Consider the following 19,813-nt stretch of genomic DNA (forward strand, 5'->3'; position numbering starts at 1 on the left):
CCAGCAAACTCATATATGTGCCGTGCTCGTGCCTCCTCCAAACTACAAAAATAAGGTCCAGAGAAGACCAGAGCAGCCGTTGGCCGGTATGTCCAGGCGTGGTCCCAGGAGCTGTACGTGGACAGCTGTGCTCAAGACGCACAGGGATACTGGAGTCATCCCCATTTTGTACACAGGGACACGGAGGCTTGGACAGGTTGACTGACCCAAGCTCTCTCAGCCGGGTGGCGGCCAAGAGCCGAAGCTGACACTCTGAGACCAGAAACTGGGCTCTACCCCAGACCGCTGCTGCTGGGTCCAAGCCGCAGGAGGGCATCAGGTTATCCTGAGGTTGGATTTTGGAGGATGAAGGGGCTGTGCTGAGGCCCCTGGTGGGCGTGGGGACAGGGCAGAGAGGTGCGGAGCACATTCAGACCGCAACCCCTAAGCTCAGAGCCAGGCTGTCGCCTCTAGGAGCTGAGCATCCAGCCTGCAGACAGACGGGGAAACCCCTCCGGCGGCAGGCGACTGGCGCATCTGTGGCCCCACGTGCCCGAGGGCAGGGGCTCCGGTGACCTGACAGGTGGCACACACAGGAAGTGGTGCCTGCCCTTGCCTCTGCTCTCCTAGCTGGTCATTTCGGGGTTTATTTGCATGGAATGGTCTCAGGTTATCTGCAGAAGCTGCCTCATGCCACGTGTCCTCCTACAGGCATGGCCCTCCCTGTTCCAGGCCAGTGGGGCGCCTCTCCTTTTTATGAGGTGTTCTTCATTTAATCACAAAAAATAGATAAATAAATAAAAAACCAACAGATTTGTCGACTGGACTGACAGGTGTCCTGGATCTTGGTGTCCCATTCACTCGCTGTTCTCATACCATCTCCCCACAAGGGGGCGCGGCGGAACACGATGCGAAAGCGCGGCCTCCGCGGGTGCTTCTCAGGGTCCCCAGACCAGCAGACTTCAGCAGCACCAGGGAACTTGGAAGAAATCAAATTACCAGGCCCCTGCGGAATAGACGACCCGGAGTTGGGGGCAAGGAATCTGATGCAACAAGCTCTCCAGGCGACTTTTTTAGGCAAACTGAAACGAGGAGCTTGCTCTGGGCAGTCAGGGATTTCTGAGTTTCCGTCTTCCCCCTGAGGACTTCGTTGGGCTCATGACCTAGTGGATATGCTGGAAGCTTCTGCAAAGAGAATGATCCCTCTGGGAAGAATGATATCACTGACTTCTTAGCGAATGTTGCACTGTGCCGGAGATTAACGCCAAGTCTGGGTGCTTCCGCTGCTCAGTCTTGTCCCCTTCCCGGCCAAAGGCACTTTCTAGAATGCTGTAGCTTCTCCTCCTGGCACAGGACGATTCCAGGACGGGCAGGCAGATGGATGCTGGGAAAGCAGCAGGGCTGAGCCATCCCTACCCTCCCCGCCCATCCATCCAAGACCTCACCGAAGCCACGGCGGCGTAGCCAAGCTGTCATTCCACGGGGCCACGAGTGAGCATAAACCACCGGGCAGGTCTGCAAATGAACCTGGAACCCGGACCCTCTCCTCAGCCCCCAGCCTGGCCCAGCTGTTCTTCGTGGTGTGGGGCATGGGCTGTGCTTTATTAGAACAGTGAACTCTCGGGAAGGAAGCAGGTCTCGATTGCTCACGTTGGTCCCTTCAGCCAGCCTCCGCCCGGCCACCGTGTGACATTTAGCTTCCGGGAGGTAGCGTGATGCCGCCAGTTTCTTCAGCTTTCAGGAGGAAAGCCACCCGGGAAACAACCTTCAGTTCGGGAAGAAACATCTCATGCCTTCCCTGTTCTCACCCAGCCTTCCAGTTAGTGAGTCAAAGAGCCAGGGGTGAGGCCATCTCTAGTCACCGGGCAGAATGACAGGGACTTGGATGAACGCTCACGGAGCCGAGGCTCCCCTAGAATTTTCCGGACATTGTTTTCTGCAGGGATACTGGAATACTGTTTAGAGCGGCAGTTCTAAGACTCATCCCACAAACACTGTGCAAGGAGATTGCAAGGATGCAAACAGGCTCGCAGCCGACCCCGGTCGGACCAGTCTTCGGAACGCCCCCGAGGTCACGATTTCCCTCGGGAGATATCAAGGATGCTATAAACTCTGACCCCCAGAAAACCCATGTGTAGGACACATGCAACAGACACACATTTCGTACCCAGTTCTACAAGGGTCACAGGCCCTCTCGAAGCTTGTTCGGGGAATCTCATTCATGCGTTTCACAAATATTTACTGAGCTTCCATCACGAGGCTGGCGCCAGCAGATAGGACCTGAGGCCTCACGATGATAGAGGAGAAAGGCCGGCCGGCCAGAGCACACAGCTAAGAACCTTGGGGTCCTCAACTGGGGCCTGTACTCCTCCTCACACCGGGTGGCTGAGAGTGGTACTGATGCCCCCTACAGGCCGCAGGTGGTACTGACTCCCACCAAGCTAAGGCTCCTAATGGGTTCACCCCCAGGCTGAGAATGCATTCTTGGGGGTCATAAGGACCCGAGGTGATGGCTGGCAGTGGGTGGGGCTGGCAGGTGTCCTGCATTATACAGGATGGAGAATTGCCTGCCCCGATGTGAAAACTGACACCCCTCCCCACCCCACCCCCCACACACCAAGAAACGCTGACATTACGGGAAACTGACAACCGGACCAGGACTACGCTTGGAGCAAGGATGGTCCAAGGGACCAGTAGTGCATTTAGAAGAACAGAAGAATCCAAAACGAGGATCCAGTAAGAAACGTAACCAGAAACGGCTTGCTCTGGGTTTCGGGAGTTCTTCTGAGTCTTCCAAGTTCTACACGGTATGGTTTTGAAGCTCAGAGCCAAAGCAACAGCAAAAGGTCTAGGGGGTATTGACGCCATCAGTCCAAGAATCCCAGGTGCTGGCGCTGGTGTGGGGTGCATTGGAGGTATGTTGCACGTGGGAAGGTGGGGGGCAGGAGGAGGCTGCGTGGCTTCCTACTCCGGGTAGCTCTGGCCTTCTGGTCACCACCCGGCAGACCCGCATCAGAGCTGACAGAGCCTGGAGATGCTGTGTGACTCTTGGCTGCTGGTTCCAACAAATTCCACCCCACGCCACCCACCTAGCAGCCTGCCTGGGGACAAGAGGAGGGCTCAGGTGGCCTCTCCAGGCCCCGGCATAGGAAAAGCCAAGATTTTGTGGGGAGATTCGTCTCAGCGTTGTAAGCCAACAATGTTGGCTTTGAATCGTCTTTTTAGCTACTGAACCGACCCATAGGATGCTGTTTTTAAAAATTCTTGCTGGTGGCTGCCAGACCAGGAGAACCATTACAGACCTGAAGTAGGCACTTGGAACTCAAAAATATCCTTTCTTTGAAAATTTGATATTTAGAAAAACAAACGAGTTTAAAAACTCCATTATTCAGAGTAGGGCAAATGGAAAAGACATTTCAAATAAAAGAGTTTTCTTTAAGGGTGGAGGGACGTGGTCCTTCTCTCCTTTGGGAACCAGGATAAACATGGTTCACTGGCTCCCTTTCCCGGCGAAAAATGAGAGGACGAAGTACAGCAAATAACTTTTCATGGACATCTCGGTGTGATGAAGGGATTCTTACAACTTACTATAATCTACTCACAGCTGAAATAATACTGCAAGTGACTCCACGCACTGAAAAATGATCCCCAATTACAGCCCACATGAAATCTCTAATCTTTGTGCTGTCCCTTGTAATTTTGTGTAGTTAGTCACAATTACAAAATGTAGAGAGCCATGATACCCTTTTGGAAGGACTGGAGTCTGGGGCACTGGAGAGAATATGGGGAAATGCTACCCAAAAGGGTCACCTTGTCCCCTCAATTGGAAAATGTTCCTAGGAACAGCATAGTCTAATAAGTTGCTTTATTACAAAAGTAATACATAAACACAGGCTTCATGTAAACAGTTCAAAGGATACAGACGTACTCAGGGCAAAAACTGAGAATCACCCCCTCCGCACCCCCGACCATTCTACTTCCTTTCCCAACAAGGTCCATAATTTTTCAAAACCAAACCAGCCCCCACAGCAAGCTGGCCGCCAAGCAAAGCAAAGAAACAGGACTTGGTCCTGTTATGAACGGGCCAAGATATACTATAAGATGGTCAACAAATATTTAGTAAGTTCCTGTGAAGTCCAAGAGACACAGAAATGAGCAAGATAGTGTCCTTGTCCTCAAGGAAACTCATAGCCCGGATGGAGACTCGACATGAACATGAAACTAACAGGCAACAGACCCGGGGCCTGCAGTCTGGGAGGATGGTGGCATCTGTAGGACTCGGAGAAGTGGACGCTCCTCACTCCTCATCCCCAGGGAGGAAGGCTCCGGGCGGGGGGGGGGTTCCGCATCAGGGAGGATGGGGCCACTGTGTTGGGGGTGTTGGACCAGCGTCCGGGGCAAATGCAGAGACACTGTGGAGTGGAAGGTCTAAAAGGCGGGAAGTGGGAAGGAGAGAAGGCGGGAAGGACGTCCCATCGCAGCGATCATAATGCCAGAGGGGCCGGGTCAGAAATCTGGGTGCCACTCGGCAATATGGAAACTCAGGCAGTGCTTTTTCATCTTTAAAGGAAAGGCTATTCCGATGTCTCTGGGGACATCCCGTCCCCAATCCTCTGGCCAAATGGCCCTGCCCCCCAGAACACGCGTTCGAGCTGGAGCTCCCATCTCTCCTGAAGGCTTCCACAGGCTTGGCCTGAATGTAGGACGTGGAGCCTCACAGGCCTGGGGTCTCCTGCCAAGGGAGCCCACACCCCATCTTCCCCAAAGGCTACACTGCATTTTTTTTTTTTTTTAAGATTTCATTGATTTATTTGACAGAGATCACAAATAGGCAGAGAGGCAGGCGGAGAGAGAGGAGGAAGCAGGCTCCCTGCCGAGCAGAGAGCCCGATGCGGGGCGCGATCCCAGGACCCTGAGATCATGACCTGAGCCAAAGGCAGAGGCTTAACCCACTGAGCCACCCAGGCGCCCCTACGCTGCATTTTTTTCTGGGAAAATCAATCTCATTGTGCTGCCTTCAACCTCTGGGCTAGAACGGCCCACGCAAGTGGCTCGTCATATAGGAAAGGCCACGGCGGCTGTGCCATAAAGGAGGTCTCTCTGGTCAGAGCTCTCCGTCCTCCACCGGCAGCTGACGTCTGACCGCCTCCCACTCAACCCCATTCTCTCAGCTGTGAACTTGTCCGTTCCTGCCGTGCATGTGCATGGGGCTGGGACCTGGTGACGAGTGAGGCGAGCAGGGTCCTTGTCCTCGGGGAGCATCGGTCTAGTAGGGGCTCGGGCATCCCATCCAGACGCTGGTTTTTGCCGAAGCACAGCTTCCTTGCAGGGGCACCCCTGTAAGTCCTGGAGACCTCAGAGTTGAAGTCCCTGAGCCTGGATTTTCTTGGGGGATCTAGAGAAGCCATGGGGGGCATGGAGACCTGTGGGGGGTGGTGGGGCATGCACCGTGAGAGCACCAAAGCTCAGTCCGCCCTGTCTGGCCTGTTTTGGGGACCCACCAGCTCCCTCTGGGGGTTTCCACTCAGCCACACTCAGTACAACCCTGGAGCTTCAAAAATAGCAACGTGGCTTCCAGATAAAGCGTTCTCCCAAGAAGGGGGCTCCGGTCCCCATGGGCTGCCAGGCAGTTTCGTGACAACAGAAAATTTGCAGAAATCAGTTAGCTCTCGGGGTTCAGTTCTGTCTTAATTTGCTGTATGTAAGAATATTGCTAACTTTGTAACAAAAGGCATCACGCTCATAGCTTTACGGCCGACGCGGGAATCCCTGGCGTGGGGTCGGGTGCCCTATGGTATGGGCTCCTTAGCTCATTCCTGGCCCTGGTTCTGTCACCAGACCTTTGTCATCCCTCCTTCCTGAGCTCCTGCTTTCTTTTGTTTGTTTAGGGTGGTTTTTTTTTGTTTTTTTTTGTTTTTTTTTTTGTTTTGTTTTTTAAGAAGATTTTACTTTCAGTTCGTCTCCACGCCCCCTCTCCACGCCCCCATCGGGGCTCGAACTCCCAGCCCCGAGGTCAAGAGTCACACGCTCCACCCCTCCACCGACTGAGCCACTCCGCAGCAGCTCAGGGATCCTTAGCAGCGGCCACCAACAAATCCTTTGGGTACACAAGGCAAATGGGGGCGTCAGAAGCACAGACACACCTTTATTGGAACGCGAGGCCGTCGTCTGGGCGAGAGGGCCCGGGGAGCACATTCCAGACGAGGAGGAATTTGACTCAGGCTCGATCAGGCACAGTCAGGGTGGGAAGAAGGGGTGAGGCAGCCAAGCAGAGGGAGTGGGCAGAGAAGAGGGGGGAAGAGTGGATGCCTGGGGCCCCGGGGGAGGGGGAGGGAGAAGCAGATGCGGGGGAGGAAGGGAAGCCACGCTGACCGCTCCCGTGAGCCACGCGCTTCCAAGCACCGGACGTCGGGGAACTCACTGAGTCCTCACCCACCATCCCGTGTGCGGCGCGCTGCTTAGTCTCCCATTGAACAGAAGGGCAACTGAGGCACAGAGGAGTTAGGTAACTTGCCAAAGCCTCAGTGAATCAATGGCAGAGAGAGTCCTAGCCAGGAGCCGGTGCTCTGGGCCACTCTGCCTCCTGCCTTGCTGGGAAAGTGACCTATTTGTCAGCCAGAGCTGCTGTAATCAAGTTTTGGGGCCTGGGAGGCTCAGCCGAGAGAAATGGAGTCTCATAGCTCCGGACGCGGCAAGTCCAAGATCAAGGTGCCCGCGGGGCTGGTTTCTTCTGAGGCCTCTCTCCTGTGCGGGCAGATGGCCGTCGTCTCCTCACATGGCCTTTCCTCCGTGCACAGTCGTCTCCTGGTGACTCTGTGTCCAAATCTCCTCTCCTCGTCAAGGACAGAGTCAGACTGGCGTGGGGCCCACCCTAACAGCCTCACCCGAACTCGATGATCTCATAAAGGGTCCACCTCCATATACGTCATATTCTGGGGGGCTGGGGGTAAGGGGCTTCAACATTTCCAACTGTGGGGGTGGGGGGACGTGGTCAGCCCAGGTGGGGAGGTAGGGTCAAGGAGTCTGAACACCAGAGCAAGATGGTCGTTGGTGGCACAGCCGGGAGAGGCCTGGGCTGTGTTCCAGAAGGATCATCGTGGCCGCTGCTCGGAGGTGGGGTGCGGGCTGGGGGCCAGAAGTCCGGCTGCATGTGGGAATCACCTGAGGGGCTTTTATAAAGCCCAACATCCCCACTGTAACCCAGACGAGTCAAATCCGACCGGCCGGGGTGCGGCCTGGGCATCCGTAACGCGCGAGGGTTCCAGATAGCTCCAACGTGCGGCCAAGAGTGAGGATCACTGCATCAGAGGGAAAGCTGCCCAGAAGCCAGGCCGGCTGGTGGGGAGAGGGAGCGACGTTCGGAAACTCGATCTGTCCAGGCTCCCGTAGCGGGAGTGTTGTCACAAGGGCTGAACTGGTTCCAGACCTAGGCGGGTCGCTCAAGCTGCTCGTCCAAAGGGAAGTGATGGCCGTGACCTGGAAAGCTGTCCTCCCGTCCAGGGCCCGGAGCCTGGACAGCCTCTGACACCACGTTCCTGAAGGCCACGCTGCTACTCGCTGGTCCCCCATGCTCGGGCCAGAGCTTAGAAGGTCACTCTGCTCAGTGCCCCCGTTGTGTTGACGGGACAGCGGAGGCTGGAGAGGCACGGTGACTTCTGCTGGCAGGAATGCAGCCTGCGCTCCCGCTGTCTTGGGAGATGGCGACGCGCAAGGAAAGCACCAGCTTCTCGAACAGTGGGCCTGAGGGTGACCCCAGCCCAGTCCTCGCCCTGTGCACTCCCACCACGCCCGGCTGTGGGGCTGTGCCTGTCCCGGGGGCCCAGGGCTGTCAGGGGGCAGCCAGCAGCCGGGCTGGGGTCCGGGCAGCTGTGTCTCTTCTGCAAAGGACCCTGGGCTGACCGGTCCCGGGACCCAGCTCTGGAGGTCCAGAGGGACAGGCGGGCTCCTCCTCCCCACGGGACTCTCTTGTCGAGGCTCTAAGAAGAGCCCGGTCCCCTGCAGTCTCTCCTAAGTCGGCAAACCGACCCCGTGGAACACAAGAGCCCGCCTGAGCCCGAGACATTTCCTGCGCACTGTCAGCAACTGCACAGAGGAGCTCGGGTCCCTGCTTTCACGGAACTTCCATTCTAGTGGGGGAGACAGAAAACCAGACACATGCATGAATAAATCGTAGTTAGGGAGCTTCCAAGAACGAAGAATGACAATTCTTACGACTGAGAGGCCCACAGCCCAGCCTTGGGTCTTCTCGGGGAATTTATCTCGTAAGCCACGTGGCCTTCCCAAGCCTGGCTTGGCGCAGCGTTCAAGGCCACACGCAGCCCAGGGACTGAAGGCCGATGGGTCCTCTCCTCGCCTCCTAGCTGGGGAGGAAGGCGCGAGCCTGCGGGGCCAGGGGCCTGTCCACCACAGCTCCTGAGTAGCCCCCGTGGGCTCGGCACCCCGGTGGGGGGCCTATGCACATGTGCACGGCAGACACTGCCGTCCAGTTTGGAAGCTGTCGGGGGGACGGGGTGTCCCGCAAATACTGACCCTACATGGGGAGCTACCATCCCTACTTATCAGTGCTGTTCCTATGGAGATCTTCACGGGGCACAGCCTGGCCCCCGGCGAACTCAGGGTCCCCTGCGGGAGGAGGGGGCAGCATCCGTGTGTCTGGGCGTCGAGCCCCACCCACTCTGCTTCACACGTGGTGAGTAACCAGCGGTTCAGCAAAGCGCAGAGTGGTGATGAGTTGGTGGAACTGGGCTGGGCGGTGGGGGTGGGGGCCAGAGTGGGAGGACAGAGCTGGGGAAGAGGTGGCGGGCTGGGGCCCACCCATGGCTCTACGGTGACCGACGAGGCTGCAAGGCGGTGAGGAGGCAGCGGTGATGGAGGGGAGGTGTTGGTTGGGTCAGAAGAGACAGGCAGTGTGGGGGCCCAACAAAGGGGGGCCGGTCCATGGACCCGAGCCCACGTGCCCCCGAGTCCTGGGGGGAGGAGGGGAGATGAGGCTCTGGGGGGTAGAGACTTGTGATCTCCCAGGCAGGGACCGGGGATGAACGTAGGCATTTCCATCAAGTGGTCTGGAGGGCCGAGGAGACAGTCCTCAAGAGGGCCACCTGGAACCCGCCGGAAGGCTGTTGGGGGCCATCACAGTTCCTGGAAGGCGGCCGAAAGAATGACAGATCAGATGCTTAGCAACCGGCTCTGTAAGGGGCTCAGCCCCGGGCTTCACCTCGTTGAACATCAGCGCCACCTCCGGCAAGCTAGGGGCCCAGGGCCCCTGCCCCTGCCCCCCATTTAGGTGCTAGAAACCTGGAAAGTGTTTGGACGAGAGCAGCTCAGAGGAGACACTGACCAGGGGAGGCTTCTGAGAGCGAGTGATGACAGCTACGCTCCAAGTTGAGCCACGGAGAAGGGAGCAGATCAGGCAGACTTGCGGCCCAAGAAAAAGATCTGGGGCGCGAGCACCCAAGGACTGGGAACCCCAGGGGGACCGTGAGCAGAGCAGTTCCATTTTAAAAATAGCTCTTGCCCACGGGGTGGAGAAGAGCCTGGAAGACAGGGAGCCCAGACCAGGGACTGGTTAGAAGGCTAGCGGGCCTGACGGGAGGGCAGGAGGAACTCTGTTGTTCTTAGGGCCTTTGCACCTGCGATTCCTCAGGCTCGAGACACTTCTCTCCCTGACCTTTGCAGACCTCCACCCCCATCTCTCACCTCCCTCGAGAGGCCTTCCTGGGCCGTCCCATATGCGACTGCCCCGGCCCTCAGACCCACTCTGGCCCATGTCAGCCAGCACTAGCCGAAGTGACTGCTTATTTGTCTGCTGCTGGTTTCCTCGGGTTCCTGCAAGCTCCATGAGAGCAGGAGTCTCATTTGCTTGTGGTTCCCGGAGTACAGCCCTGTCCCCCGTGTCTCCCTGTTCCTTGGCCTTGACCGTCAAGGAGTCAAGGAGTCGCCAGGAGGTGCAGGGGGGCTGGGTCCCTCCTGGTCTCCCGGATGCTGTTCCTGCCCTTGAGGCAGCAGGGGGGCGGGGCGGGGCAGGGGAGAGAGGGGGAGAGGACTGGCAGATGGAGTGGGCTGAGGGTTCCCACCATGACAAAGACCGTGATGGTGGAGGGTCGTGGCGAGGACTCAGCCGCGTGGGATCTCCCCACAGCGGCCTGGGAACAAAGTGACGCCCCCGAGGGGAGGGGCGTCCTGGCTTTCGCCTTCGCTGCTGTGGCGGATTACAGGGTTCGAGGCGTGCTGGAGGCCTGGCACACGGAGCAGGCGTGTCCCCAACAGAAAGCTCTGGATCCCGAGAGGCACCACAGGGCGTCTGTGACGGAGCAGCAGAGAGCTAATCTCCTCGTCTTCCAATGTGCTGGGCGCTTTGGAGTGGCACCCCCTCGGGACACATGTCCCTTATCCAAGCTGTATGGCTGCTTGAAAACAAAAACAAAAAAGAAGGAACTCCTGGCGTGTTTGGGGGCTGAATGTTCCAGTCTTTGCTGGCGAGAGAACACAGGCCCCGGAAGGCAGTGGTGAGAAAGCAAGCATCCAGCGACCCAAGTCATCTGTGTCGGCTTTGTCGGGGGGCGCTGCCTGGGCCTGCCAACACGGCCCACAGAAATGACGTTCAGAAGCCTCGCACATTCCGTGTGCTCCGTCGGCCTCCCGGGTGGCCGGGTGAAACCGGGGTTGCTCTTCCCATTTGCCGAGAGTCCGCTGCTAAGGCCACGTGCATGGCGCGTTTAGGGACCGTGAGGAATTGGTTCATAAAGCTGTAGCGGAAAAGGGCCTTGAGTGGGCACGAGTGAACGAGATGTCTGAAGGTTTTAAGGAAGCCGTCCAGGCTTCTCTCTCTGAAATCCCTAATCTGCATCCCTAATCTGTAATGTCTTAAAAGGCACACAACCCTCAGTCTTAAAAAATGCACACGACCCTCTCCCATCTGGGCTTATTGTGAGGAAGCAGGAAGCCAGGAAAACGGATTCCTTCATGCTCGGGGACCAGGTGCAAATGCCTTTTCTTTCCAGTGAGAATGAGAAGGCTGCTATCTGGGCAGTGGGCAGAGGGGGGCTTACTGCCTGTTTGGTGGCATTATTGTCCCTCCATGTGTAAATGAGGAGCCTAGAGCACAGAGAGGTTAAGTAACTTGCCCACAATCACCCCAGCAGTAAGGGGCAGAGCTGGGATTTGAATCCATGCTCTGAACCACCGCCCTGGATCCCTTCCTAGCATCTCTAAAAGCCCAGGATACAGCTCTGTCGAGCCCTCCATCCTGACTATCCGCCTAAAGAAAAAGAAGATATTCCGAGGTCTCAAGGGAAATGTTAAGAAATACCACACCGAGCTTGTAGATAAGTTGTCGGTGTATCTGGCGCCATGTTTTCCCGGCAAAGGCTGGGAGTGCAAGTGGAGACCCTAGGGCCACCGCTCGTGGCGAGGCACTAAGCGTGTGTGGCAAGCCATGTCTTCAGAAGACCCCGCAGTGGGGGGTGAGAGGACCAGAAAGGTGGATGAGGCCGTGCACTGCGCAGGTGACACAAGGTGCTGGAACCTGGCGCCCGCCCCCACTCCCCGCTGCGAGCCAACCACACACGGGAAGAGGAAGCTACTCTCCATCTTTCCACAGTGGCGGCCGTGACCATGGGGGGCGGCTGGCTCCGAGGGGCTGTTGTTCTCACGCGGTACAAGCCGGGGAGTCTGGGAGCTGCTTTGGAGAACATCACTGGAGCTCCCAGAGCCTCGGCGAGTCCCCGCCATTCTCCAAGATCTGGATTTTATGGAACAATCCATGGGGAGCATCTCTGCGCGCGTGCACACGCACGCACGCGCGCGTGCACACGCGCACACACCCCTGTGGACAGCTGCGAACAAGAACTTGGTAGTTCCTAGTTCCCAGACGTAGTGTGCTTAACCCCACGTTGCCCTGATACAGTCTTACAGCTGATGCTCACTTTTTACAAACAAAACCTTTACTTTTTTTGTGTGGATCAAGTCCTGTCATTTAAAAATGCTTGCGGGAGTGTTTAAAGAATCGAACTTTCTCCCGACAGATCATGAAATAGCTACACATCAGGAAACATTCTGGAAATCTGGTTTTTCAGAAGTGGAGTTTGCTTCAAGAAACGCCCAAGAGAACTCTGGGTGGCTGTGTGTGTAATAGTCACAGGAAGTTACCATGAACTTTGATATTATGGTCCCCTATTCCACCAGATCCAAAATACCAGACGTTTTGAGGAAGATGCTTTTTTCCCCCTCTTCCCTGTGCATTTTAGGACTGCTGGCAGTCCATGTAGTTTCCATAAAAATTCTCTTGGGTACTTCTGGAACTAAGAAGAATGAATAGGATTACCTTATAATTTTGCTAGAAGAAAAAAAAAATGAATATTCACTCTCAGAAGTAATTTTCAACTGGCCAGGAAGCAGGGCCGTGATGGGGTAGGCCCGCCCGCAACCGTGATCTGGGTGGGTGCCTCCGCCCACCCCACTTCGGGGGTAGACCTGGCCTGGACGAAGGTCACCACATGCTAGCATCCCCCGCCCTTAGCCTCCTTCGTAGACCAGCAAGAGCCCCCAGGAGCAGCCCCCTTGCCAGGACACCGTTGCTTCTGGGAAGCTCACAGCTAAAGGGAAGGGAACTGCAGACACACCCCGGTGTCCTCTCTGAGGGGGACGTGGTACACCGCGAACGGAACCCCGGGGCTTCCTGCTCGTTCGTCCATGGCTCAACCCGCTCGTTCAAACGGCATTTCTGAGAACCTAAGCTACTGTATGTCAAGGCGATCGTACAGCATACTAAGCATCAGGAATGCTGTTTTATGGGTAAGAAACCGGAATATTGGCGATTTCATGTTTCAGCCTAATTAGAGGGTTTTTTAAGCCGGCATTACCCGTTTGTTTGTTTTTTTTTCAGATGGGTTCAAAGAAGGTGTAGAGAGCCTGGTCACCATCTCCTATCGGGAGTCTGGATCTACCCGATTCCCTTCCAGAAACGGAGCAGACAACAGTGCCCACCGGAATGTAATATTTTTTTGACTTTATAAAGGAATGCATCCTTGCTTAGATCAGCTTCTCCCGGACACCCTTTAGTGCAGAGGCGGTCTGGGCTCTGGCCCACAGGCCCCCGCTCTGTTCCTAGAGCTTCCTGGGCCCCGATCTGCAGTGTGGAGAGGCGGCTGGCCTTAGGAAGGCAACTCAGAACCACGAAAGGAAGGTGATCTCATCTGTACTCTTCTTGTCCATATGCCACTGTACTGAAAGTCTGTTCACATGACAAATCCATACCAATTATGAAATTAAATAATTTAATGACCAGTTATTTTTAACAACTCAAAAACAATCTGACCCCTTTCAACTCCAGGGCCAAAGGAGATAACCAGCATGACTTTGCTAATATAAAGATGCTTTTCCTCTCTTTTATCCAACTTTTTTGTTAGCCAGATTCTCTAAGAACAGGACTAAAGTATTTTATACCAAATTGTACGTTTTGGGGAATAGCTAAGAAGAATAAGATCAAGTCTAAAATACAGAACCAGGACTCTGGGATTTTTTTTTATGTTACAGATAGAGGGCATGAACTTAATAAAGGATTACGTTTACTCAACAGTAGTTACGGGCACAAACTCCGCCGCCAGCAACAAGGAACCTGTTTGAGCCTTGACCGACCAGGTGAACTCTAACCGTGGTGGCCAGTGGGTGGGACCAGGGTTTCTCAACCTGGGTACTGGGGACACCTGGGGCCAGATAATTCTCTGGTGCCGGGGGGGGGGCATGCATCTCAGCACAGGTAACAGCATCCCCGGGCTGCATCTGCTAGAAGCCAGTAACCTCCCCCCTGCCCCGGTTGAGAGGTGCTGGGTGAGACCTGGGTGAGACGGACACCTTCCAATCAAATGCAAACCGAATGGCTTGCTAGGGGCAGGAAGCCCAGAGGGATCGGTACGGAGGATACGGAGGATACGGAGGACAGAGTGACGTGGTGTGCAGAGCATTACCCCTCCTTGACAATGTGTCGCTTCTGGCCAAACTCAAGGCTGGACTCAAACTCAAGGCTGGCCATACATTGGCTTATGTGGTGAAGGGGTCCTAGGCAAGAGATGGGGCTCGCTGCCTCGACTGCTCCACAAGTTGGGGGTGGGGGGCGGGGTTAGAGATGGAGACTCCTCCACCCACCTCTTGACCTTTGTGGGTCCTGACATCTGTGCCCAGGACAGCCACTTCCCTTCCCAGCTGCATCTGGCCCTTACTGATTTGGGTCTCAGCTTAAATATCACTTCCTCCTGGAAGGGTCCTCTGCCCCCCTCTCCCTGCTGCTGCAGCCCCCCCACCCCGCCCCATCTGCTCTGGGTGTCCTGCTCAGGGGTGCCTTGGACCCTCTGATACGGACCGCCCCCCCAATATGTCTACACGGACTGTGGCAGTTTGGTTTCTGCTTGTTCTTCTTGTTAGAACACGAATTCCAAGAGGACACGGACCCTGTCTCTATGAGAACCCAGGGGACACCTTGCCCAAAGTATTTGCTGATGAAGGAAATCACTCTTCAACTGAACGGCCGAGGAGGGTAAGCGGAGCGTGTGGTCTTTGTTGCAAAGAAGTTTCGTCAACGTGTACACTGGTTTATTTCTGCAAAGGTGACCAGACTGGCGTGTGCGAGGCAGAAATGGATGGCGACCACGGTCTGGAGGGTGTGAAAGTTCCCACCTCCACCCACACGTTCTGTTTGATATGTTCAACTGACCCAGATTATGATCCGTCTTTCGGAAAAATGTTTTGTGCCCTGAGTCCCCTCACGTGCCTGTCGATGGATCAGTGACACACGCCAGGAGCCCAAGGAGACAGCCACTCCGCTGTGTGGCTGTTCAAGTCTTCAAAACCCGTCTTGTAAGGAGCAACCTCTACTCCCTGATCGGGGAGGGCTGGGGAGCCAGGTGAGAGGGAGGGCCGTTCGGAGAAGACTCGGGGAGGAGCAGAATGGGGTCTGTATCTCAAAGCCCGAGTGTCCTGAGGGACACACGGGCCGCTGGCCCCCCGCTGACATCTAGTCTGCCTGGTCCCCCAACACCACGGCCAGGTTCCAACACCAAAACACAGAGACATTTCCGTCTAACTTTTATATGAAGAATTTAATTATCTATACACGTCACTAATTCCAAAGGGTGTATTACAGTTGTTAAAGCCGCAGGTTTATATATTTCTGTATCTTACATTCATATCCACGAACATCCGGACGGGCAAGGGGATGAGGAGAAGCCGCCCCCGTCCCCCGTGCCCGGGACTGGGTGGGGCCTCACAACACACCTGCCAGCACAGGCACCTGCTCCCGAGGGAGATGTACAAACAGAAGGTAACTGCAGGTTACAAAGGCATTAGTGGAAACTGGGAGGCTGTGCTAGAGGCTTCCCCCGCCCGGGCTCCTGGGCTGTCAGCAACGGGCATTTTTATTGAGAGCTTCCAACTAGTGTTTAAAAAGGACACACACGGCTTCGGCTACAACATACTGGACACGTACACAGACCAGGGGCTCCGTTTCATATTAAGCTGCGGAAATCCCACGGTCTAGTTAAAAAATGTAAACATTGGAAATTAATCGCAGGGAGGCTTCTATACATTCTTTCTTGTCAAGAAAATGACTTGTTCGAAATAGGTCATTCCGTGAAAGGGAACTGGAATAAAACCTTCCCGTAACAGAGACCGAGAAGAGACTGTGGGTGTTGTGAGTCGTAACCACCCCAATGGTGCCTCGTCTACTGCTCTGATGGTCTGAAAACACGCCAAGTTAAAAACCGAAACAGAAAACACCAGCTCAACCAGATAAATCTGAGACCGAACGAAAACACAGGTGCTTTCTCCTGGGGCCACAGGGTCACCGGGCAAAATCCAATCAATGCAATGTGATTAGAGCATCGTACAAGGTAGTAGCTTTTGCCATGGAAAAGAACGGATTTCTTATGTACAACAAAGTACTGTTACATGCTCGGCAAGATACATCTGATACACACAAACAAGCACAAAACACCTTCGGTTTAATTGGGGTCGTTCTACACGTCTTTAAAAAAACAGATATACTGAATTCCTTTGCACGTCTACAGCGCGGGCGGGGCGGGGGGGGGGACCCAAACTACACAATTTGTTGATAACACTGGACAAAATGAAAAAAAAAAATACATCAAGTCTCAGATTTATGGACATTTGGAACATTTTTTTAATAGCACATGCAGCATTCCTTGATAGTGGGTCTTTTTGCAAAACCGAAATAGCAAAGGAGTAATTGATTGATTTTTATTAAAAGGCTAAAATATAGTTTTTTTAAAAAACACTTTTAAAACTACTGAAAGCACCTGTGCAAAGGTGGGAGGGGGGACGTCAATTTGAGTCACAAGGAAAGCCACAAAAGGACCCACTACCCTGTGTATTTTTTGTAAGGTTCGCTTCTAGCTCTGTAAGTAATAGCTCGACACTGTCATCACATGCAACTAAGGTAAAATGAGGTAAACTGCTCTGCAGTGAGTTCTTCTACTCAGAAGGCAGTAGGTGATCATGCTGGAAGTCACATGATCAAGGCTGCATCTCCCATCATCCCTCTGGGCAGTGATATGGGATAGTGGGTCTCTTTGAGGACTTTCAAGCCTGAGGGGGGGATGGACAACATATGATTCCTAGAAAAAGGAGGAAAACAACACATAAGCAAAACAAAACAATGAGCAAAATTCAAGCTAGGAAAATGAGTCAGGCATGTAAACAGCATGGTGCCAAAATGATTAAAGAAAAAAAAAAGGAAAAAGTGGGGAGGGGAGGGAGGGGGCATGCTACAGAAGGAATGAAAATAAAACTAAACAAAACAAAACAATAAAACAAAAACAAAAAACAACCCCACAAGGTCAAGTCTCGCATTACAGAAGGTCTTCAAAGAGACTATCGTGAATGCAGCAATGGTCTGGCTTTCCGCTCTGCAAACAAAGCTCAGCCGGATCCGAGCAGTGCCGCACGGGTGACCGGGAGAGACCAGAGGGGAGAGGCGGCGCGGCGGCCAAGGGCACTTACATTGCTGGCTTGGGTCCGTGTCCGCGGTCAGCTTCACGTAGTTGGAGGGGAAGAGCCCCACCTGGCCGTTGACCTCCCCTCTCCACCAGTCGGGGTCGTCCTTGTTGAGGACGTTGATGATCTGGCCCTTGCTGAAGGCCAGCTCGTCGTCATTCTGGGCGCTGTAGTCATACACGCCGATGACCTGGCACACTGGGGGAGACAGGGCCGGGTGAGGGCCGCGGGGCGCGCACAAGGGGCTGCAGGTGCTCCCCGCACGCTCCGGCACGCGCTCGGGAGGGGATGTGATTCAGCGAGCGGCTCTGGTGGGCTTTTGCAAAGCGTGGGCAACTGGGGGAGGCGAGGGCATAAAAACCAAGGTGACGGCAGAATTTCACACTAAGACTAGCTTGTGGGATACCTTCCTCTTTCTCGTGCGTTCACGTCAGCAGAAGATCTACAGGGACGCCGGAATACTCTCGGAACCGCTTCCTGAGCGGAGGAACGCGCCCCTGGAAAGCTGACTGCACAAGACAGCGGTGTATGGAGGACCCAGCCACTCTGCTCTGCTTCCTTCTTTCTCCCCTCTCCTCTCATTTTTCCCCACCAGCCGCCCCTTGTGCGGAAATCAAAATCTTACTGAAAAGTAAAACAAATGTTTTCTTCTGCTATTATCTTTGTGGCTCAAAATCTTGTCTCAAGGAAGACATCGCCACGCTCAAGAAAGTTTTTCCCCTTCTCTCTTTCCCTCAAACCTGTGGGAGGTTAAACTGCTATCGTTCCCTGGCCTGAGCACACTTTGGGTAACTCTGATGCTTAGGCTGGGCCTCTCATTAATCTTCCTCAACCAGGTTATCTGTGGGTTTAGGTTCTGCAAGTTAACTGAATCATTTCAGCCAATTATTTCAGTGGGTTTCAACCAACTCGATGAAGGGGGTCCCGCCCAACTACCCCAAGGGAGACGGGGTCCGGCTGGCACCACCCCCTCCACCCGCAGGAGGCCCACAGCACAGCCGAGAGGCCCAGCCAGGGCTGGGAACAGTCCCGCTTTGCCAACCCCTGCGCTGGCAAAGTCTGCCAAGTTGTCATCGTATTTCACTGGGGATATATGGCACAGACGCCAACAAAAGTTATGCATTTTCCAGAAATGCCACCTAAGAGCTGGTGGCTTGAAGACCCGAGGGCAGATTCCTGCTTCCCTAACCTCACCCATCTCAAATGTGACCAAAGCATCTAATTTGGTCTCCTCAGTCAGAAAATAGCCAACGGCCTCAGCCGCGGTGCCCTCTGTTCTCTGAGTCCTTTACGGGAGCGTGCACAACATCCTGTCCATTGAGCGAAGCCCCCTCTGTTCACAGGAAATGTCACGGGGGAGCTATTTTAGTCTTTGGCGAGCGACCCATTACAAGCAACAGACCCCCGTGGCCTCCAGCTCCGTCTCCTGACCTACTGAGACCCCGGCCATTTATTTTTAGGAGTCCCTTTTTGTCCCCTCAGCCCCTAGCCCAAATCCCGATTTCAACAGCTGGAAGGAAATCAAGAGAAAAGTCTGGCTGTCAGGCCACAGCATTCACAACTCCTTCAGAAGACAGTTCCAACAAGGGCTCTGTTGTGCCCAGGACAGCCAAGCTGCTTAGACACTCGGTCCTTTTGAAAAACATATTCCATATCCCATTAGTTGGGGATCGGTCCCGGCAAGTACAAGAAGTCTTTACAGCAGCTGTGAGAGCCGCTCTAAGACACTCCGGGAGGGAACCCAGCGGGAGGATGACGGGGACCCGCGGACTGTCATCCAAGGGGAGATCGCACGCTGCCTACCTGCCGGGAGCGCTGTCGGCTTCGGGGGCTCCGTTGGAGTGATTTTGCTCGTCCCGGGGCTTAGAAGTTTTACGTAATTAGCGGGGAACCAGCCTATCTGGCGCTTCTTCCCACGTGCCTAGTAAGACAAGGACAGCGAAACGCTTAAAAGCGTCATCATTCAGGAGCCAGTCCGCTACGCAACAGAGCGCATACACAAGGTTCACACAGAGCCGCACACCGTCTGGTGCGAACAGCAGCATCTCTGATTTCTGTATTACACAGTGAAAACACTGCAGCGAGAATTCAAACCAGGGTCATGCTTGGCCGGCGGAGCCTGGAATGCGTCTGCATGGGCGGGACCGTGTGGGTCCCTGCTGGGTGTCACGGGGAATGTCTAGCAGAGGGCACCCACTCAGGCGGCCCTGGCTCTCACATGTGACTTTCAGGGGACACAGGGATGACGGCGGAAGCCAACATTACGTATGGATTTGAGGCTAACAGTGACGGTGACAATAATGAGACACTACCAGTAGCAGCAGGCAATACTTCTTGGGTACTTTTGATAAGTCGAGCCCTGCGCCGAGCACCCCATGTGCGTTCACCTGCGCAATTCCAGAGGGAGAATACTAGGACTACTCCCGGTTCCCAGATGAAGGAAGTGAGGCCCAGAAAAGCCCAGTGACAGTTCCGTTACAAGCCAGGCAGCGGTGGGCCGGCGGTCACACGCACATCGCGCACTTCTGCAGAGTGAGATGACACGCAGGCGCTAGAGACACGACACAGGGGGTCGGAACCTGTCCTGTTTCCAAACAGGGTGAGCCGAGACCTGCGACTCTACGAGGTCAAGGTCAGCTGGGAATGACGAGAAGCGCCACGAGCACCCGACTATGCCAGCGGGAACAGAGAACTCAAGATGATGCAGAGAGACGTGCACCCACCCACACATACACGCGCGCACGCGCACACACACACACACACACACACAGTAGCTCTAGAAACAGTTGCCTTCAAGGACAGGGGTGGGAGGGAGACCTTCTCTATCCCC

The 19,813-nt window shown here is 54.9% G+C and overlaps 1 protein-coding gene across 2 annotated transcripts in view; it reads right to left on the reverse strand.

The window, feature by feature from the left end:
* ITSN1 (intersectin 1) overlaps positions 1–19,813 on the reverse strand; it is a 214,038-nt gene that overhangs the window by 26,202 nt on the left and 168,023 nt on the right. Inside the window, exons 27-29 of one of the 2 annotated variants that reach the window (XM_044250982.1) lie at positions 18,787–18,904; positions 16,990–17,181; positions 15,053–16,604 (exon numbers count right to left, since the gene is read on the reverse strand). In XM_044250982.1, coding sequence (XP_044106917.1) covers positions 16,603–16,604; positions 16,990–17,181; positions 18,787–18,904 — 312 coding nt within the window. In that variant the 3' untranslated portion in view covers positions 15,053–16,602. Of the gene's footprint in view, positions 1–15,052; positions 16,605–16,989; positions 17,182–18,786; positions 18,905–19,813 lie in introns of those variants that run through there. The other variant, XM_044250981.1, reaches the window with a different exon arrangement.

The sequence above is a fragment of the Neovison vison genome, chromosome 6 (assembly GCF_020171115.1).
Source record: "Neovison vison isolate M4711 chromosome 6, ASM_NN_V1, whole genome shotgun sequence".
Classification (NCBI taxonomy): Eukaryota; Metazoa; Chordata; class Mammalia; order Carnivora; family Mustelidae; genus Neogale; species Neogale vison.